This window comes from Tenrec ecaudatus, chromosome 18, assembly GCF_050624435.1.
Source record: "Tenrec ecaudatus isolate mTenEca1 chromosome 18, mTenEca1.hap1, whole genome shotgun sequence".
In the NCBI taxonomy this organism is placed as follows: domain Eukaryota; kingdom Metazoa; phylum Chordata; class Mammalia; order Afrosoricida; family Tenrecidae; genus Tenrec; species Tenrec ecaudatus.
In genome coordinates, this window is record NC_134547.1 from 49,195,727 (window position 1) to 49,216,015 (window position 20,289).

Sequence of the window (20,289 nt, forward strand, 5' to 3'; positions counted from 1 at the left end):
CCACACACTCATTTCTTTTTAAAAGAATCTGTTTACTCACAAATTTACTTACATGCTGTATTTCCTGCTGGCTGGCTCGGTAGTTTTTCTTGGTTAAATTGTCCACCAGGTAGCTGATTTGAGACAAGGCCAGCGAGAGCGAGTCAAGATTCATTGCTGGTTGGGGCGGAAGCAGGCGGCCGAGCCCGGCGCAAAATCACCATTATTCCCCTTTAGTCACCTCAGAGGCAGGTTAATGCTTTCTTTTTAAGTAGCCTATAACTGGTGTCTGTACAATGTGTTCAGATCTTCTTCACCAGGGGTCTTACTCTGTTCTGAAACATGGCACCTGTCCAAAGTAAACAAACAAAAAATTTCAGGCTTTTAAGTTAGGGGAAAATTTTTTTTAAGTCATCTTTCCATCTTAGTAATAAAACATTACCAAAGAACTTCGAAAAAACTTGCAGCTATCTCAACTGCTATAAATGTTGTCAGGTTTTAAAATTGAAAGGGGCAAGTATATAAAAATAAAGCAATCTATAGTACTTGAAATTTTTATTTTAAACCAACAATTGCTTTTATACTCTTTGAAAACAGCAAGGAAAGCACTGTAATTAAAATTAAGGTTTGGAATTACTCATCCCACATTTATTTAAAGTACCTCTTTTCAGACTGCACTATCTATTTACAAGAATCTGTTTACACCCATTTATCCAAATGTTTAGGTTCCAAAGACCAAGTTGTTAAACAGAACACAGCACTATGCAAAAAAGGATGATCATACCTGATAAAATGGACAATGATATCATTACATGACTGTTAAACCACTGAGAATCATAGCTGAGTCAAGCTGACACATAGCCTTAACCATCACAGCCAGCATTAACTCTCATCTTGCACCTCAGAGTAATCCACTGAGAGATACATCACTAGTGCACAAGATACTTAAGACATACTTTTAATTTTTTTAAAACATTTTATTAGGGACTCATACAACTCTTATCACAATCCATACATACATCAGTTGTATAAAGCACATCTGCACATTCTTTGCCCTCATCATTCTCAAGCATTTGCTCTCCACTTCAGCCCTTTGCATCAAGTCCTCTTTTTCCCCTTCCTCCCCACTCCCCCTCCTTCATGAGCCCTTGATAAATTATAAATTATTTTGTCATATCTTGCCCTGGCCTGCGTCTCCCTTCACCCTTTTCTGTTGTCCATCCCCCAGGGAGCAGGTCACATGTAGATCCCTGTAATCGGTTCCCTCTTTCCAACCCACTCACCCTCTACCCTCCCAGTATCACCCCTCGCACCCCTGGTCCTATAGGTATCATCCACCCTGGATTCCCTGTGCCTCCAGCTCCTATCTGCAGTGTACGTCCTCTGCTCTACCCAGACTTGCAAGGTAGAATTCGGATCATGGTAATTGGGGGGGAGGAAGCAATTAGGAACTGGAGGAAACCTGTATTCTTCATCGCATACTTTTCATTATTGTCTAGTTCGTATTAAGGAGCATGGGTGGTGGATGTTTATAGAAGTCTAAATACAGGCAAGTACATATGTATAAATACATTTATATATGATGATGGGAAATAGATCTAAGTGCATACATTTATAGGTTTAGTATTAGGGTAGCAGATGGACATCGGGCCTTCACTCAAGTACTCCTCAATGCAAGAACACTTTGTTCTATTAAACTGGAATTCCATGGTGCTCACCTTCTCAACACGATAGCTGAAGATAAAGGGGTGCAGCATAAGCAAATGTGGTGAAGGAAGCTGATGGTGCCCAGCTATCAAAAGATACAGCATCTGGGGTCTTAAAGGTTTGAAGATAAACAAGCAGCCATCTAGCACAGGAGCAACAAAGCCCACATGTAAGAAGCACACCAGCCTGTGTGATTACATATGAGGTGTCAACGAGATGAGGTATCAGGCATCAAAGAACCAAAAATCTTATCATTGTGAATGGGGGTGGGGGGGACCTGCAGAGTGGGGACCTAAAGCCCATCTGTAGGAAACTGGACATCCCCTTACAGAAGGGTCTCGGGAAGGAGACAAACCAGTCAGGGGGCAGTGTAGCAAGAATAAAATATAGAACTTTCCTCTATTCTTTAATGTTCTCCCTTCTCCGCCCCCGACCCCCCACTATCATGATCCCTATTCTACCCTACAAGTCCGGCTAGACCAGAGGATGTACACTGATACAGATAAGATCAGAGTTGGAAACATAGGGAATCCAGAACAGATGAACCTCTCAGGACCAGTGGTGAGAGTGATGATACCGGGAGGGTGGAGGCAAGGTGGGGCAGGAAGGGGGAATCAATCACATGTAACCCCCTCCCTGGGGGAAGGACAACAGAAAAGTGGGTCAAGGACCGTATAAGACATGAAAAAATAATAATTTGAAAATGGTGAGCTGATACCAAGGGCTCAAGTAGAAAGAAATGTTTTGAGGATGATGGGGGCAACAAATGTACAAATGTGCTTGACAGAATGGATGGATGTACGAGCCCCCAATAAAATGATAAAAGCAACAAAAAAAGGAGCATGGGTGGTATAGTAGTTACACACTTGCCTCAAGGTTAGCAGTTTGAAACCGCCAGCTGCTCCTTGTGGGAACGATGAGGTTTTCAACCCCTGTAAAGAGATGCAGTCTCAGAAACCCACAGGGGTCATTCTACCCCATCCTATAGGGTCTCTGAGTCAGAATTGACTTGCTGGCAGTGAGTTTATTTTATTATTTTTAAATTTAGTATTGGGAAATGTTGGAAGTGAAGGCCAGGAGAAAGCCATGCCCACACAGAGGCCTCATTGGCTATGATCCGATTGACAGGCTAGATCCACCCCATCCCTCTGAATCGTCAAACTGACATCAGATTGTGTAACTACCACAGGCTGTTTCCATCTTTTTGCTATTGTGAATAATTCTTCTGTGAAGATGTTATACATGTATCTATTCATCTGTGGCTCTTCTCTAGGATATATACCAAGAAAAAGGACTGCTGGGTTCCACAGTGTTTTTATTTTTTTAAGTAGTTTTATTGGCATATTACTTCACACATCACACAATTCAACCTTTCAATCATATTAAGAAAAACTGTGCAATCACCAACACAAACCATTTCAGAACATTTTCTTCTCATACTCGTTAGCTCCCTATTTAGATTTCACCCCCATCCACCGCACATGATATTTCTTATGGAGGTACCACAGTACTTTCCTGGGGGACGTACCATTTTAGTCCCATCAGCAGGTGAGTTTTAGTCTCTGCATTCTCTCCAGCACTTGCTGTTTTGTGGTTTTTACTACTAATGCCAGAATGAGATATCTCATTGTATATTTGATTTGAGTAGTCTGAAAGACTGTTATTTCGTCTTCTATTTTTGTTGGCCACCTAAATATCTTCTTTGGATTATTTTCTTTTTCTGAGTGAATTTAGTTATGGCATTGAAGTTTACCATAGATTTCATAGTCCCTTGTCCATAATGTTACTGCCAGATTTTTTTTCTTTTTGTGGGATTTCTTTATATTCTCTTAATAAAAGTCTTTTGATGCACATTGTCTTTTTAGGAGATCCTAGACATCTATTGTGTCTTGCTATTTGCCAGCTTTTTCATTATAAGAGACACTGGACTTAAGCCAGGTATTAGGGTCTCTATAAAAACATTTTTAAACTGGAAAAAAATACTATTATACAACTCATTGTATTAGAATTATATGAAACAGAAACATCCTAATAGTGTTCCTCTCAAAATCTCTTACAAATTTACCCCTTGTATTAAGAGCTTAAACTCTGAGCACTAGGTTTGTAGAAGACTATAGATAACAGTAGGAGCCCTAAATCCATTTTAAATCTCCACATCGATTCATCATCCTTCATTGAGTTTTCAAATCACTGGTTAGCAATACAGAAAGCTTATAGTACAGCTTAAAATATGAGCACCCTGGTTTGCAAATGGCTGTGCATAGATGGTAGTGAAGCCCAAAATCTATTTGCAGGGTGGTCCCCATGTAGATTAACCCTGACCATTAACCAGAAATGTAGATATGCTTGCCCTCAGGCAAAGTGCCTTGGAAAATAAGATTAGCTCCACCACTCCTCTCCAACCAGCCTAGGGACAGGAACTTGCCTAAAAGTGTGTCCTTGATGGATACCATCTGACTGGGGTATAGTCCTAAGTCATGCCCTCTCTGTCTTGCCCTGACTGCTATGGTTGTGAGGGTCTTGTAGTCCCACCTAAACTGTTATGTAATGATCTGCCACCAATCACAAATGCGAGTTTCCTTTGTTCTGTGCCTTATTTAACTAACATCCTGACCTTTGAATGCCATTGTGAATCCAGATGATGTGCATATGTCTTCTTGCCCCTTTTAAACTTAATAAATTTTCTTTTTATGAGTCTGAGGTCTCTTTTGTACCCTAAAAAGCCCTTAGGCAGAATGCTTTTGAAGTAGACTGCTGTCAGGGAGGGGCAGCCTTGCCAGGGAATACCCTTGATGGTTATGGATTGATCTGATAACTTTTAAGGTCAGCAGTTTGAAACCACCAGCAGCTCCTTGGGAAACTTCACCTACAATGCTGTTATTTGTACCCCTCAAGTGAAGTTATACATTCATCATTGCCATCGTTTCCTTCTTCTTCCCCCGCTTTTCCTATACCCTCAGGGAATCATTACTCCCGTTACTATTTCTGAAGTGTTTACCTAACTTGTATTCCATTTATTGAAGGATCTTAATTATACAAACGAATATACGTTGTCTAACAAAATTAATGAGATAAAACTAAGAACATGATAGGAAAGGGAGGAAATATTAACTAAAGGGCAGTTATGTGTTTCATCAGTGCTGTACTGCATCCTGGATATATCATCTCTTCTGTGTGGCTCTTCTGTGAGGAACTATCTTACAGGTGGGCTTTGGGTCTCCACTTTATCTACGCTCCTTCAAGTCAATTTGATTACTTGTTTTTTAGTTTCTGATACCTTTTCCCACGGACACACAGCACAGGCTGGTGTGCTTCTTCAATGTGAGCTTTGTTGCTTCCCTACTAGATCACATATTGTTTAACCTCAAGCCTTTAAAGCCCCAAACACCATAGCTGGGCACCATCAGCTTTCTTTGCCATATTTTTTTTTGGCCACTTAATTCTCTTCACCAATTTTCTTATGCACCCTTTTGTCTTCAGCCATCATGTCAGGAAGGTATCATACATTGCCACATTATTAGAATAAACTGTTCTTGTACCTCGGTACGATTTAAGTGGAAGACTAAATTCCATGTGCTTCCTTTGGTAGGGGGGGGGGTCTGGGTTATGTGTGTGTGACAAACTCTTTTTTCCGCCTACCCCACTATTATGTTTACCCATTTGTCACCTCTCAGTAATTCCTCTCAAATACATTTCAATTACTCAAACACAACCAGGAATGCTATACTCTCCTCATTATCAATTATAGATCCCTTGCCATCCCCCGTCCATGTTCTCTGCTCCACTCCCCCCACCTCCTCCTTTTCCATTCCTCCCCCAAGTCAGTCCATTACAATCTCCTTATATGGAGACACCAAAAGAAAAGAAAAAAGGGGTGGTGGGGGGAGACCATACAAATAGTTCCGTGTCTAACTGTTGTCCTGACCCAAAGTAGATCGATATCAGTCTGTTAAAAAATAGTGAGCAGGCCCTGTTATAATCCATCAGTCCAATCCCCTTTTCTGTCAGGGATCCACATCCCAGGACCCACAGCACTTATACCCATTAGTCCTTAGCATTCGTGTTCAAGAGGCATTCTTGCTACAAGCCCATTGCTCTTCCTGCAGTCAAGGATGAAGGGGTCTCATGCCCTACCCGTTACACCTTTACTCATTCAGCATGACACCCTTGTGAATATCCCACAATCTGTTCAGATAAAGTGCCAACCACTGCCCTCCAAGTTAAAAGTCTACAATCGGGTTTACTCGACTTCATGGCTTTGCTCCTATTACTGGTCTGTTGCACTGCTCTCTTGGTTTGCCCCCATGTGCGCAAGTCAGCAGACCAGCTGCACTCCCCGAACTGTATCTTCAGTGTTGTCCTCTGTAGTGCTATCTAGGGAGGGGACATTATGTCTAGACTACTTTTTACAGGAATAAAGCTTTTTCTCTCAGAGTGCCTGATGGTTTCAAATAGCTGGTCTTGTGATTAACAGCACAATGCATACCCCAATATGCCACCAGGGTGCCAGCAGCTCTTTGGGAAAGAGATGAGCCTTTCTACTGGGCTAGTCTCAGAAACCCAAAAGAGCATGTGCTACCCTGCCCTGTATGGCTGATGAATCAGGTGATTGGATGGAGGGCTCTGAACCAATCTTGTACATTCTTCTCATCTGCAATCATGGTTCTTTCCCATTTTTGTGGTCCCACCTGTGACTATGATGAACTGGTCAGTTATGATTTTGTGCCAATTTCTCTGCTTCCAGGGCTTTCCTTTATGGCCTATGCTGACAGGGTCTTCCTCCTTCATCTGGATACTTTCTTTTTCTTAGTATTTGACTTGTTTCACTCAATAAAGGAGTCAACATAATACATATTTGATTTGGGTTCTCTTTTTCCCATAAAACACACTCACTTGCCACTTTGTCATGCTGTGGTGGGGCATGCTTGTTGCTATAATGCTGGAAACGCGGCCAATATTTCCAATACCAACAGGATCACCTGTGGTGAACAGGATTTAGTGGGGTTTCTAGGTGAGGACAGATTAGAACAAACTTTGGTAATCAACTTCTGAAAAGTAGTCAATGGCAGCCCTTTAAAGCACATTGCACTTACAACAGAGTACAACACTGGACTGATGCTAGCCTGAGGATGACACAGCACCAGGTAATGTATCACACTCTGGTATATGGGTCCCCATGAATCAGAGCTGACTATAGGCAATTAACAACCATGCAAATATCATCTGCTAAAGGTGCCCTTCCTATCATCACATACCTAAAAAAAAAAAAAAAATCAAGGTTACTAAGTTATCTGAGGAAGAAATAAAAGCTCTGTGCTGCTATGTCACTGATATTGTTGGGTGGGTTTTTGTTTTAAAATAACTTTACCCTGCTTTATCTAATACCAAGAGACAAGATCAGGTGAACAGCTTGAGACATCTTTTGACGGTGTGAAAAAATGAAGGAAGAGTCAGTTACAGGGAAGTTCAGTCAGAGAAAAAGAGCAGGCATGCATCCTGAAAGAACTGCAAGGACTCTGAAGCTTTGTGAAGAATGGGGTCAGTAAGAGCAGGCAGGCATCATTTCCAGCCACAGCTGGCTCAAATGCACCTGGGTTTCCGGTGTTCCGCCTAACACCTGCCATGAAACCGAGGACAAGCAAATTTTAAGTGTAAGAAAAAAAAAAAGAGGAACTTGATTTGGGGGCATGTCTGGAGTGAGGCATACAAAGGGACAGTTGAGCAGCTGGATTTACGGTGAAATGAGGCTGCAAATATCCATCTGGGAGTCACCAACATTTACATGAAAAATGAAAAAAGACAGGATTTACTCAAAGTGCTAAGGAAGCACAGAATTCAAGAGTGGGTAGAAAAAAAGAACCCTCAAAGGAAAATGAGAAGCGAACAGAAAACCAAAGGTGCACGCCATCAGCTAACTAACAAGAGTACCCTGCAGAGAAAGACAAGGAACAAATAGCATCTCTAAGAAAGACCAGCCCAAGACCTATCTTTGGGAAGTAAATGCCCACTGAGATCGGCAGAAGCTAAATTAACATGCACACTCAACAACGATCCCTTTCCTAATATTGACATGCTTACACAAAAGCTCTCCCTGAAAGAAAACTGAACCTAATGAGTCTTCATAAGAACAAAATATGACAAAATAATAATTTATTAATTTATGAAGGGTTCATAATGGAGGGGGTTTGGGGGTGGGAGGGGAAAATGGGGAACCGATATTAAGGGCTCAAGTAGAAGGCAAATGTTTTGAGAATGCTGATGGCAACAAATGTACATATGTGCTTGACACAATGGATGAATGTATGGATTGTGGTAAGAATTGCTCGAGCCCCCAATAAAATGATTTTTTTTAAAAGCCCCCCACTATCATGATCCGAATTCTCCCTTACAAGTCTGGCTAGACCAAAGGATGTGCACTGGTACAGATAGGAACTAAAAACACAGGGAATCCAGGGCGGATGATCTCTTCAGGACCAGTGGTGTGAGTGGTGATACTGGGAGCGTAGAGGGAGGGTGGGTTGGAAAGAGGGAACCAATTAGAAGGATCTACATGTAACCTCCTCCCTGGGGGACGACAACAGAAAAGTGGGTGAAGGGAGACACCAGACAGGTCAAGATATGACAAAATAATAATTTATAAATTATCAAGGGTTCATGAGGGAGGGAAAAAATGAGGACCTAATGCCAGGGGCTTAAATGGAAAGCAAATGTTTTGAGAATGATGAGGGCAATGAATGTGCAAATGTGCTTGATGTATGGATGGATTGTAATGAGTTATATGAGCCCCTAATAAAACTATTTTAAAAAGAAAATGAAGGCAAAGGATTTAAAACCATCATTACTGGCAATTAGGAAATCACTAATGACCTACAAAAGGTGCACTGGTGGCATAGTGGTTATGAGTTGGGTTGCAAGGTCAGCAGTTCAAAACCACCAGCCAGCTCCCCCAGGGAATGATGAGGCTTTTGATTCCCATAAAGAGTTAGTCTTGGAGGTAAAGGCTTAAAGGTAAACAAGAGGCCATCTAGCTCAGAAGAAACAAAGCTCACATGAAAGAAGCACACTAGCCAGTGCGATCACGAGATGTCGAAGGGATCATCAAAACAAAAAAATCTTACCATGTGAATGAAGGGGGGGGTGTATGGAATGGAAACCCAAAGCCCATTTGTTGGCCACTGGACACCCCCTTACAGAAGGGTCTTGGGGAAGAGATGAGCCAGTCAGGGTGCAATGCAGTAATGATGAAAAATACAACTTTCCTCTAGTTCCTAAATGCTTCCTCCCCTCCCCCCACCCCACTATCATGATCCCAATTCTACCTTGCAAGTCCGGCTAGACCAGAGGATGCACACAGGTGCAGATAGGAACTGGGAGTGCAGGGAGTCCGAGGCTGATGGTCCTCCTTCAGGACCAGTGATGTGAGTGGCAATACTGGGAGGGTGGATTGGAAAGGGGGAACCCGATTACAAGGATCTACATGTGACCTCCTACTTGGGGATGGACAAAAGGAAAGGAGGTGAAGGGAGACGTCGGATAGGGCGAGATAGGATAAAAGAATAATTTATAAATTAGCAGGGGTTCATGAGGGAAGGGGAGGGAGGGGAAAATGACGACCTGATGGGGCTTAAATGGAGAGCATAAGACCTCTGTAGTAGCTACAGGCAACCTCAAACATGTCTCAGCAAAGTGACAAAAATCAACACAGAAAACTTACAACAAATACATTATACACTGCTACACAGCATCCACTCAAAAATATACTTGACACTAATATACCAAATTTTCTATACCTTTGTTTTAATTTTGGTGTTACCCCTAAATTCAAAACCTACAATAAATGACAATTTTTTAACTATTTTGCCTGAAAGGTACATATATTTCATATTTAAAAGAACAATTTTGTTAGCAATTATTTATGTAACCTTTAAAAAAAACCACCACCATATATCGATTCTGACTCATGGTAACCCACCCATGGTAACCCACAGGGTTTCAAAGGCTAATTTTCAGAATTAAATTGAACTAGGCCTTTCTTCTGAGGCACCTCTGAAAAGTCACACCTCCATCTTCTAACTGAGTATGTTTACCACCTGTACCACCAGGGACTCTGTATCACTAAGAAACTTAATGGAGAGTATTTTTTCTTCAAATAATGACTTATTAGGATAAGTTACATCCTAATTTCAGGACTGCTAAAATATGAAATATTCCTTTGCCCCATGTGGTAGCTTGTGAATTACTCTGGTGCTGGAAGCTATGCCATTAGTATTTCAAATACCTGCAGGTCACCCAATTGAACAGGTGTCAGCGGCGCTCAGACTAAAATCAGACTAGGAAGAAGGAATGAGTCACTGAAAACCCTATGGAAAGCAGCAGAAGATGGTCAGTTATTGAAACTCGAATGAACAGGAGCAGAACATGGTCAGAGACAGTGCCAGAAGATGAGGCCCTCAGGTGAGAAGGCATGCAAAATATGACTAAGGAAGAGCTTCCAAGTAGAGTCAATCATAATGACATGAATGAAGTAAAGCCTGTGGAGAGGAAAGCCTCCGGGGCCTTCCTAAGAGTCTTAGATAATAACAAGGTGTATCATTGTTGAAGCTACTTCCTTTATTTAAAAATGAAATAAACATTCAATTTATAGTGCTAAAGAAGTTAAAGCTTAGCCCCTCCTCCATCCTTAGGAGGCCCTCAGCAGAGCTGCCAGATTGAGATTAAGCAATGATCACCCACACTAGTCATAACAGGAAAGGCTATCTTTTTGTAACATCCTAAACTTTACATTTCCATATTTAAGAGGTAAAAAACTTAAATCTTGCATTCTCTCCTCCCAAAAATATTGCTGGGGAAAACCCTGTATTTGTTTTGATCTCAACTAAGAAAATGCACCCAAATATAATTGTCAACAAGTGAAGAGTGTAATTCTGTAGAATTAATAGTCATATTCTAAAATCCAACCCAATAAACCAAAGTAAATGCCTGAATGACAAGATGAACCTTCAGATTCTGAGCCAAACTCAGCAGGCGAGGCAGGAACCTGAGGTCCTGGAAACCTGTTTCCCTTCACAGTTCAGTCTGTGTTTCCACTGACAATCAACATGAGCTTGTTCAGCGCAAGGGGGGTCTTTCAGACCACAACCTGGTCATTTCTGGGAGCAAAGCCCCCATGGATGAACATGTTCATACACAACGTGGACACCTGTCCCTCTCAGCTCAAGAAGCCGGTGCCCCCAGCATCCTCCAGAACAAGGTGAGTCCATGGACATTTACAGCCCGGCATCTCCATCTTGGACTCACAGATAGTCTCAGAGTTGCACCCCACTATTGTAAGACTGCACCACCAAGGAACAGGGCTAATGGGTATTTTGTCTTTACAAGCTTCTGAATTCCAGCCTGAGTTGGAGTCCAATGACAGCAAAGCAATGTGTGGCTAAACTGGCCCTGCTCCTAAACTACCCCCACCCCTGGCATAACAAAACAAACCCACAGGATCAGAACTCAATTTTTTAACCATTTCACAGAGGACAAGAGCAAATTAACCAACCTTTAGGAGGGAAATTCGAATGATCATCCATCTTAATGGTATTCTCTGACCTGGACTGCTAATAGTTATTTATGGAAAAGACTTTAAATTCCCTCTCAGCAATTAAAGAATTTCTTTACATGTTACTTCCAGCATGGGAAGAGAAATGTTAAAATCATAAGTAACTGCACAACTTAAACAGACTGTCTTTTTTCAAGGATAAAGCATATACACCAGAAAGATCCAGTATTCAGTTACTTAAATGAAGTCTTCTGGTACGTTACTATTTTTAAGCAAGTCTACAAAATGTTGGGTATATTTTATTCGTGTGTGTGTGTGTGTAGACTTTGTGAATGCCTTAGAAATGTCTACTTCTACAAAAAATATATAATGTACTTATTATACAAGCTAAGCTTTTTATAAGTTGAGTTATAAAATTATTCCTTTTATACAATAAGTCAAATGTGCTTGCTTTATGGTGACTGCCTACTGTATTTCAGAAGACCAATGTTTATATATATCCCCTAACCATTATATTGGGAGCTAATACAGATTATTCCATAGTTCAATCACATCAAGCAGTATTGTACAACCCCTACCAGTTTAAAAACATTCTCTTCCTTCTTGACCTTGACATCAGTTCCTCTTTAGCCCCAGTGTTTCCATTTTTATTATGCCGTCATAACTAGGAGCACTGGTGATACTGTTCAGTAACCACCAGGCTCATGATACAAACCTACCAGCCCTCCAAGGGAGAAAGATGGGGCTTTTGCTCCTTTAAAGATTTACAGCCTTGGAAACCGTATACAGGGTGCTAAGAGTCAGAATCAACTCTATGGCTTGGCATATAACTGAACTCAAATAAAGAATGGTAAAATGCTATAAAACATTAACTCAACCTTCAGATATTTCAGTTGCATAGTGATAAACTTTGTGCTCTTCATAAAGCAGCTGGGTTAGTTCATAAGAGTAAGGTGACCAGACGTCCCGATTTTTAACAATTTTTCCCACATCCCAAGTCCCTGTTTTTGGAAAGAATGCACAAGCTAGGGTATAAATACGGTTTTCGGCTGCCATGTGGCTATTTTGCCAGGATATGAGTTTTATCAATGGTGTCCCACTTTATCAATGTTAAAATCTGGTCACCTAACCTAAGAGACTCGGTGGCACAGCATTAAGGTACTTGGCACCAACAAAAAGGTTGGCTGTTCAAACCCACCAGCAACTCTGCAGAATTTGACGTTCTGCTTTCATAAAAACTGATTGCCTAAGACTGTACAGATGTGCTTTATACAATTGATGTATGTATATGTATGAACTGTGATAAGAATTGTATGAGCCCCAATAAATTGTTTAAAAAAAAAACTGATTGCCTTAGATGCTCTGAGGTGGTTTTACACTGCCCTACAAGGCTGGAACACTTTGGTGTCTTACAACTATTAATTTCTACTCATCTGGATTGGTTTCTACTTGAAACCAAAGACTCAAATCCGTGGCTTCATGTGACCACAAACCAAAAGAATTAGATGGTTCCCACCACCACTATTGACTGTTCCCATCAGGACCACAAGACTCTGACAGAATTGAGTGTTGACCAGAACCTAAAGATTCTTTGACCAAAAGGAAAACACACCAATTAGACTAACTGAATTTGAAGGATACCCTGAGACTATGGTGCTGAGATACTCTTCAAACGTTGGGGGGGGGGGGGAAAGTAGCCCATGATCACCTTGTAGCTAACTATCAAGCTGATCCTAAGGCTGTGCTCCTTGAAACTCAAAGAAAAAACTAAATGGGGAGGGAAACAAAAGATTAATGAAACACTAACTAGAATGGAAATAATAATGAAAATGTTCACACATTGTGAACATGTTATTGACTGATGACAACTTATGTAGATATTGTTGAATGGAAACCTAAACCTGTTATGTAAACATTCACTGAAAGGGCAACTGTTGACCACAGCCTCATTTTCTTGATTAGTTATCAGATTCACAGATCTTACATTTCCTTGTACTCTAGTAATGTTTCTACTTATTCAAGCAGTATGGAAAGTTCATTAGGCTAAAGGGGGAAAGTCTAATACCCACTCAATTTTGCCACTACTTCACCTTAGTCCTTCAACCTTAAGAGTACAACCAATGTCATGAAACCAAATGTGCATAAATTGTTGAAAGGAAAACTAACTTGCTCTGTACTCTTTCCTCCAAACTACAATGTATTCAATTAAACAAAAATACAAGCATGAAGCACATAACTATCCTCTAGTTCTTTAATATTTCCTCCCCTTACTATTATGGTTTTTATTTATTTACCTCATTAACTGTTAGACTTGTGCATGTTCATCTGTATAATCAAGATCATTCAGATACATGAATGCCAAGACAGACAACCCTTCAGAAACAATAACAAGAGTAATGGTTCCCTGAGGGAATGGGAAGGGAGGGGGAGTAAAGCAGCTGATAGCACTGATGACTATAACCCGACTTGAGGGGAGTAGTATGTAAATAGATATACTGGATGGTACAAGATGATGCACTAAATAAATAAAAATAAGGGTGGGGGATAATAAAGAGGAGCTGATATCAAAGAGTTCAGGAAGAAAATGTTTTGAAACTGTGGTAGCAATTGTATACTGTGTAAGAGCTCCCAATAAAAATGATAAAATAAAACATGAGGGGAAAAATAGTTCACTTTCCTGTACTTCAATTTCTGGAAGGCTGACCACAAAATTCTATATGACAAACTTTTTAACTGTCTAAAAATGTCTAGAGAATTTTAAGTACATAGCATTAAGAAAACTCATACCTTGAATGAATTAAAAACAAGATGTACTGTTTTCCAACAATGTTATGTTCTATGACTCTACCCTACTGTATCAAATAAAGTGCTATAAGTCCGGGTAATGTTTATATTTTGAGGAAGGGGAAATACCTAGCTCATAAAATGAAGCAGAAAACGGACATAGCAGTACAGAATACTAAGTCTTTGGGAGGCTGAGAAAAATGTGAGAAACCACTTTGGTTTAGAATGATCAGGAAAGGTTTACAACACATTTGAGTTTGACTGCAATGATGGGTGATGCTCTGGTACAGAGATGATAGGGGCTTTCCAGATAAAAGGTGCAGAGGTGTATATTTGCAGTATTCATTTGACTACTACTGTGCTACTACAGTTAAGGAGGCTTGGTGCCTGTACCTCCAGAGTCAAGTGTGAATGGCTTTTGAGTAGAAAGAGCATTTTCAACCCAGTAGTCTAAACTGGCAATAGAAATAGAGAAAAAAGGTTATCTAATGTATTCATATGCTTTTTATGTTTTAAAAAACCCAATAAGCAAATGGAGGGGAAAAGATATTGGACATTAGTTTAAAAACTTCAGTGGAAATATAAAGGGTCTCAATCTAGATAATGGGTAACTATTCTTATAAAAATCTATATAAAAATTTCACAATAACTTTCAAAAACTAGCAGCTCTAAATGAAGACTTGAATGATGGGCTAACTTTCAAGGTAATTTAACCATCTGAGAGGAAAAATGTTGAGTTTTTAAATGAGGCTTGCTCGGTCTTCTTGCCCACCAGTCCCTCTCGCGCGCATCCGATCCCTGTGTCGTATTTGTGTTGCTCTGGTGGCGGCTGCCGCCTCGCGCTCAGTATACACCTTCTCCGCTGCAGGGCCAGGTGCTGCTCACCCAGAACGTGGCGTCGCTCTGAGGCACCACTGTCCAGGACTACACGCAGATGAACGACCTGCAGGGGCACCTAGACCCCCGGGGCCTGGTCCGGCTAGGTTTCCCGTGCAACCAGTTTGGGCATCAGAAGGCTAAGAATGAAGAGATTCTGAATTCCCTCAAGCACGTCCGACCCAGTGACAGGTTCAAGCCCAACTTCTGCCTGTTTGAGAAGTGCGAGGTGAACGGAGCCAATGCACACCCGCTCTTTGCCTTCCTCCAGGAGACCCTGACGGCACCCACCTCTCTCATGACCGACCCCAAGCTTATCACCTGTGTGCTACAACGACATCGCCTGGAACTTCCAGAAGTTAATGGTGTGCCTGTGCGCAGGTACAGCCCCGCCGCTTCCCCACCATGGACAGGTCGAGCCCGACCTCCAGGCCCTGCTCTCCAAGGGGCCGGGCAGTGCCTAGGGCACACCGCCCTCCAGCAAGCTGCCTGGCGGGCACTGCCTGCCTTACGTGGGGACTTCATCAATAAGGGTGTTTCTTCTAAACCTGAATGCCCCCGCAGGTGGGCACTAGCCTTGCCCGTCCCAGCCTCCCCTCCCAGACCAAATAAAATAGTTCCCTGTGTAAGGGGGCAGGGGGTGGTGTAAATAAATGAGGCTTAAGGAACATTAAGATAGTGTATTTCTTTTTTTTAATAGTGTATTTCAAAATATGCTTTCACCCAATCTTATTTCACATTAGTCTAGACTCATACATATGACCCCACCCCCCAAAAAATAAAAACCTTTCCTGCAAACAGTTTAAAGGTTTATTTTGGAATTTCTAACTAGCAGCGTGGAGGGAAGGAATTCACTTCTTAAACCTACACTACACACTTTGGAAGGTTTGTACTTCTTACAAATCTCAGAAGAGGGTTTCAACTAAATTTAGATACCTCTAAGTGTGGACTCCTTAAATGCTTTCAATAAACACTTTAACTGTTTTGTGACATCCTTACAAAACTGAGTGAACATCACATTAATAAACTTGTACAAATAGGGTACAAATGATTGTAGCTTAAAACACTTCTAAAGACTTATGAGCATACAGAAGAATTGCTAGGATTTTCTATAATATTAAGTCCTAAAGTAAGATTCAATGGGATGTCATTTGGAACTTTTCAGTTCAGTTTGGTCACAGGGGCTATTTACAAAGTCCTTCAGTAAACATATTTTATGATGAAAATTTTGTGCTTTTTCCTTATCGTAGACAAATTGCCCTTCCATTGCCAGATTGGTTATCTAATATAATGAAAAAGGGAATGAAGTTCATAAATCTAAACTGGTTAAAGAAGAAAACTTGGAACTAGATCAGTCTAACCACAATCTTATTTGGAAAAATCCACTGCCATGAAGTCGATTCTAACTCATTCAGACTCTAAATCTAAATTCAGGATCATCTTTCTCTTGCTGGTGGATCTAAGCAGTCAACACAGTGCCACCAAGGTACATTGGAATGACCACCATACAAAAGTAGTGTGAAAGCAGTCTTTAAAGCGTGTTTTGAAGAGATGGTGTTTCCTTCTCTGGCTTCACATAGTTTTGTTGTGTTTTCATTTTGGTTTTTCCTAGCCCTAAGACAAGAGGATGTCACAGTACTTAACCTGACAAGACCCACGACAGGGAAACCCGTGAGTGAATCCTCCAGTAGAATTACAAGACTGGAAAAAGCCCCATCCAAGGAAGACCACTTCAGCTCTGATCCACCAGTGCCATAAAACCTTGCCTGAAAATGTCCACAACCTATTTAGGGGACCCTGAACATCTGGGTTGGGGGGGGGGGGTGAAAAAAATTAAGAGAAGCGTTCCTGATGATAGTTGAAAAATATGATAAATGGGGTTAATGTGTTGAAATGGCAAATGTTTTGTTATACTTTAAAGCAAATTAAAAAAAATTAATTTCATAGATTACAATTTTAAGACAAGAAAGGTAAGTACTTCCAGTTACTAATGGCCATTTTTAAGTTTACAGTAGGACACTTGGGCCCACACTTGGAAAAGGGACCAACTCATCAAACAAGTTTTAACAACATGCTATCACTTCAGTCAAAACACAGCTAGATGTGTTATAACTTAACACTTTATATATCATCACCCATCTCCTTGGACAAGGTAATGATTTTAGTGTCCTAAAATGTGATCCAGTGGTTACCATCTAAAGTAGAAACAATCAGAATACTATACTGCTCGGAACCTCACCATGACTCAGAAGGCTTCAGTACTAAACTCAAGCACCTCTACCAAAACAAGTTTGCTGTGTTTGACCTACTTCCCCATCTGTATGGCCCTGCCCCCATTTTTCCCTATTCCTATTTCCCTGTTCTCCCATATATCCATATTCCGGTCAAAAGAAAAATCCCCACCCCCGCCAAAAAAACAATTCGATTTCAATTGTTGATTGCTGAAAAGGGGGAAAAAGAAAACCCAAGCAGTCACCGGTTACATGTAATTGAGCTGGGGTGGGGGGGTGTGTGTGTGTGTGTTAATATGTTCCTCAGTTTTCCAGAGGAAAAAAACTTAAGAAATGTGGCAGTCCACTGGGTAACTTCGGGGTGCGGGGTGGGGTGGGGGGAGTGGGATTCTAATCACTTATTGTAAATCACACTTTCCAGCACAGATATCAAGCTGAGTGCTTGGCGGGGGTGGGGTAGGGGGTGATTTCCTTGTCAGGCCACAACGCTGACTGCTCTGTGGGGTTCGGGTCTGTGTGAGGGAGCACCACGGTAGGGATGGCTTCTGCGCGGGGAGAGCGATACCGCAAACAGCGACTCTGGTGCTTGGCTTTAAGTGATCCCTGCGCGTCCAGTTAAGAAACCCCTCACGTGTGCTCGGTTCACTGGGGGGACGACGGGGGGGGGGGGCGGGGGGGTCTTCCCTCGGACCGGCAGCACCGCCACCATTGCCGACCTCCGGGCAAGGCGGGCGCGGACCACAGGGACCAGTGGGAGCGCTCAGGCGCGCGAGGGGAACAAAACCTGTGGCCACAAGTAATAAGGAAGTGCTCGTGCCCGCCCGCCCCTCCCACCCGGAGCCGCCCGAAACCTGGGGGGTTTGTCATCGTGCCGGGGACCTGGAGGGAGGCTCGCCGCTCGTGGGACACGGGGAGCCCCCAAGCCCAAACACGGTCCCGTGGCCCATGGAGCTAGGCCCCGGGGACCGATGCCGCTGCACCCATTCAGGAGCCCAGAAGGGAAGGGGCCACTGAAGAGGCCGGGGTGGGGGGGTGGTCTCAGGAGGGCGCAGATCGAGCGCAAGGAAGGCCCTGGGGCCCAAACTGCCGCCACCGCCGCCGCCCTCGGAGCGGCCAGGCCCGGGTCGGGGGCCAGCCCGGGGCTCACCCCGCACTCTGCCTCCGTCCCCCGGAGCCTTCGCGCTGGCCTCTTTCCCGCACGGCCCGAGGCCGCCAGGCGCCAGAGTCCCCCCGGCTCCTGCCCCGCCACTTTCCCGGCCTGGCGGCTCCTCACTCCTCAGAGCTCGGGCAACGCTTCCAATGGCCCTGGACCACCCCGAGCCTTCGCCCACAGGTCCTCGCGTCCCGGAGCTGACGCGGCCCGCCCACGGCAACCCCAGTCCCCAGCCCACCTCACCTCACAGGGCTCCGGCGGCGCTGGACACAGGAAACTCCTGAGTCCCCGACTCCGGCTCTCCTCGACCCCCCTCTTCGGTTAACTCCGCTTGTTTCTCTACAAAATGGCGCCGAGGTCGCGCGCTCTCGTCGCGGCCTTTCCCCTCCCCGTTCCCATTTCATCATTCGCTGCCCGCCCGAGGAGGGATGGCCCCGGCAGCAGCCAATGATCGCACTCGGCCCGTGACTCCCGCCCAATCAGCGGCAGGTGCCCGCGGATTTAAACCAATCACGTCCTCTCGCTTGCAGAAGCCAAGGAAGAAACAGACTTCTGCTAGCAACTACCAATCCGGACTCCCACTTCGCGGGCTTTGGCCAATTGCCTCTCACCCGTCCCTAGGGACGGGAGTTAGCGCCCGCGCGCCTGCGCTGCAGGCGAGGGCCAATGTGGGCACGCTAGTAACTTGCATTTGGGGATCCCCAGACTTCCCCCTCTCGAAGTCTTCACCCAAGAGGAACTTGGCGTAGCCTCTCTAAGAAACAATAAGGGAGGGAGCCCACAGCCTCTCGCCACCGTGCGCGGGAACAACTTTGGGGTGTGGGTGCGCAACCTTCTCCACTTGCCTTTCTCTTTTGAAGGCTCGCGCGGCCTCACACTGGCGTCCCCTCAGGTCCCTCAGTGTGGAGTGGGCTGGGGAACGCCTGCAACCCGGAAGTAAGCCAGGTTATGACTAAAGTGCTGACGCTTTGCGTCCAGGGACTTGTAGTTCCCTCCGACCCCACCCCCACCAGAATGCCTGTCGCCAGGATGACGTAGAACGTCGCTTGCGGAACCCAGGGAGGAGTAATGCATGCTGGAGAATGTAGTCTAACCAGTTCTGCATCTGGGCATGCGTTCCACCCTGGACGCGAGCGCGAGTGGGGTAAGGAACTTTGGTCAAGGAACTTGTCTGTCCCAGTTCTGTGTTGGAGGTAGGAAGCCTAGGTGCATTTCCTGGATTGAGCTCCGAAAGCAACATAAAGAAAAGATACCTTCACCCTTTGCTCTTCCAGAGAAATGGCAAGAGAAACACATCTTTTCCTGCCTTTTGTATCAATAAATTTCCCTTTCCCAAAACCAGTGTAAGATAGGAGAACTAGAAAGGACGGGATGACTGCCGGACTCGTTTACATTTGGACCAAAAATTATGATTTAGAGATAAGCCATTGAAGAAAACTTTGCCATCAAATCGATTTCGACTCAAAGCCACCCACCTGCCCCCGTGAGTGTCCCAAGACGGTAACTCTTTACAGGAACAGAATGCCACATTTTTCTCCTGCAACTCAGCTGGTGTCTTTGAACTGCTAACTTTGAGGTTAGCAAACCAATTCATAGCCTACTTGGCCACAAGGACTCCTTAGCCTGAAGAAAGGGGGAGGAAAGGGCTAGGTTTTTGCTCAAATTAAACTGTCCAGAAGCTCGGACCTCATATATTGGATATTAAGGATCACTTCAGTCTTGTTCAAAGCTATATTCATAGCACAGGGCCTGACTTACATGTTGAAAAATCAGGAATCAGGGAAGCGGACTTAAAACCTTGTAATGAAACAAACAACCGAACAAAAAACAAAACTGTACAACAGATAAAACACTCCCTGGCCCTGCTCCACCTCATGGTTGTTGTTATGTTTCAGCCCATTGCTGCAGTCACTGTGTCAGTTCATCTCATCAATCTATTCTTTGGCTGCCTTTCTACTTCACCAAATGTTATGTCCTTTTCCAGGGACTGGCCTCTCCTGATAAATGTCCAAAGT

At 43.4% G+C, this 20,289-nt stretch overlaps 1 protein-coding gene and 1 pseudogene across 8 annotated transcripts in view; one reads left to right on the forward strand and one right to left on the reverse strand.

The window, feature by feature from the left end:
• The window catches only part of CNOT1 (CCR4-NOT transcription complex subunit 1), a 95,349-nt gene extending 76,134 nt beyond the window's left edge, over positions 1 to 19,215 (reverse strand). For 6 of the 8 annotated variants that reach the window (XM_075537084.1, XM_075537081.1, XM_075537085.1 and 3 more), the window contains exons 1-2: positions 18,518 to 18,673; positions 53 to 328 (exon numbers count right to left, since the gene is read on the reverse strand). In XM_075537084.1, the coding sequence (XP_075393199.1) occupies positions 53 to 154 (102 nt within the window). In that variant the 5' untranslated portion in view covers positions 155 to 328; positions 18,518 to 18,673. Of the gene's footprint in view, positions 1 to 52; positions 329 to 2,556; positions 2,619 to 18,517; positions 18,674 to 19,119 lie in introns of those variants that run through there. The other 2 variants (XM_075537078.1, XM_075537079.1) reach the window with 2 other exon arrangements.
• On the forward strand, positions 10,853 to 15,354 carry LOC142431735 (glutathione peroxidase 1-like; annotated as a pseudogene).
• Positions 19,216 to 20,289: the final 1,074 nt, after the last annotated feature.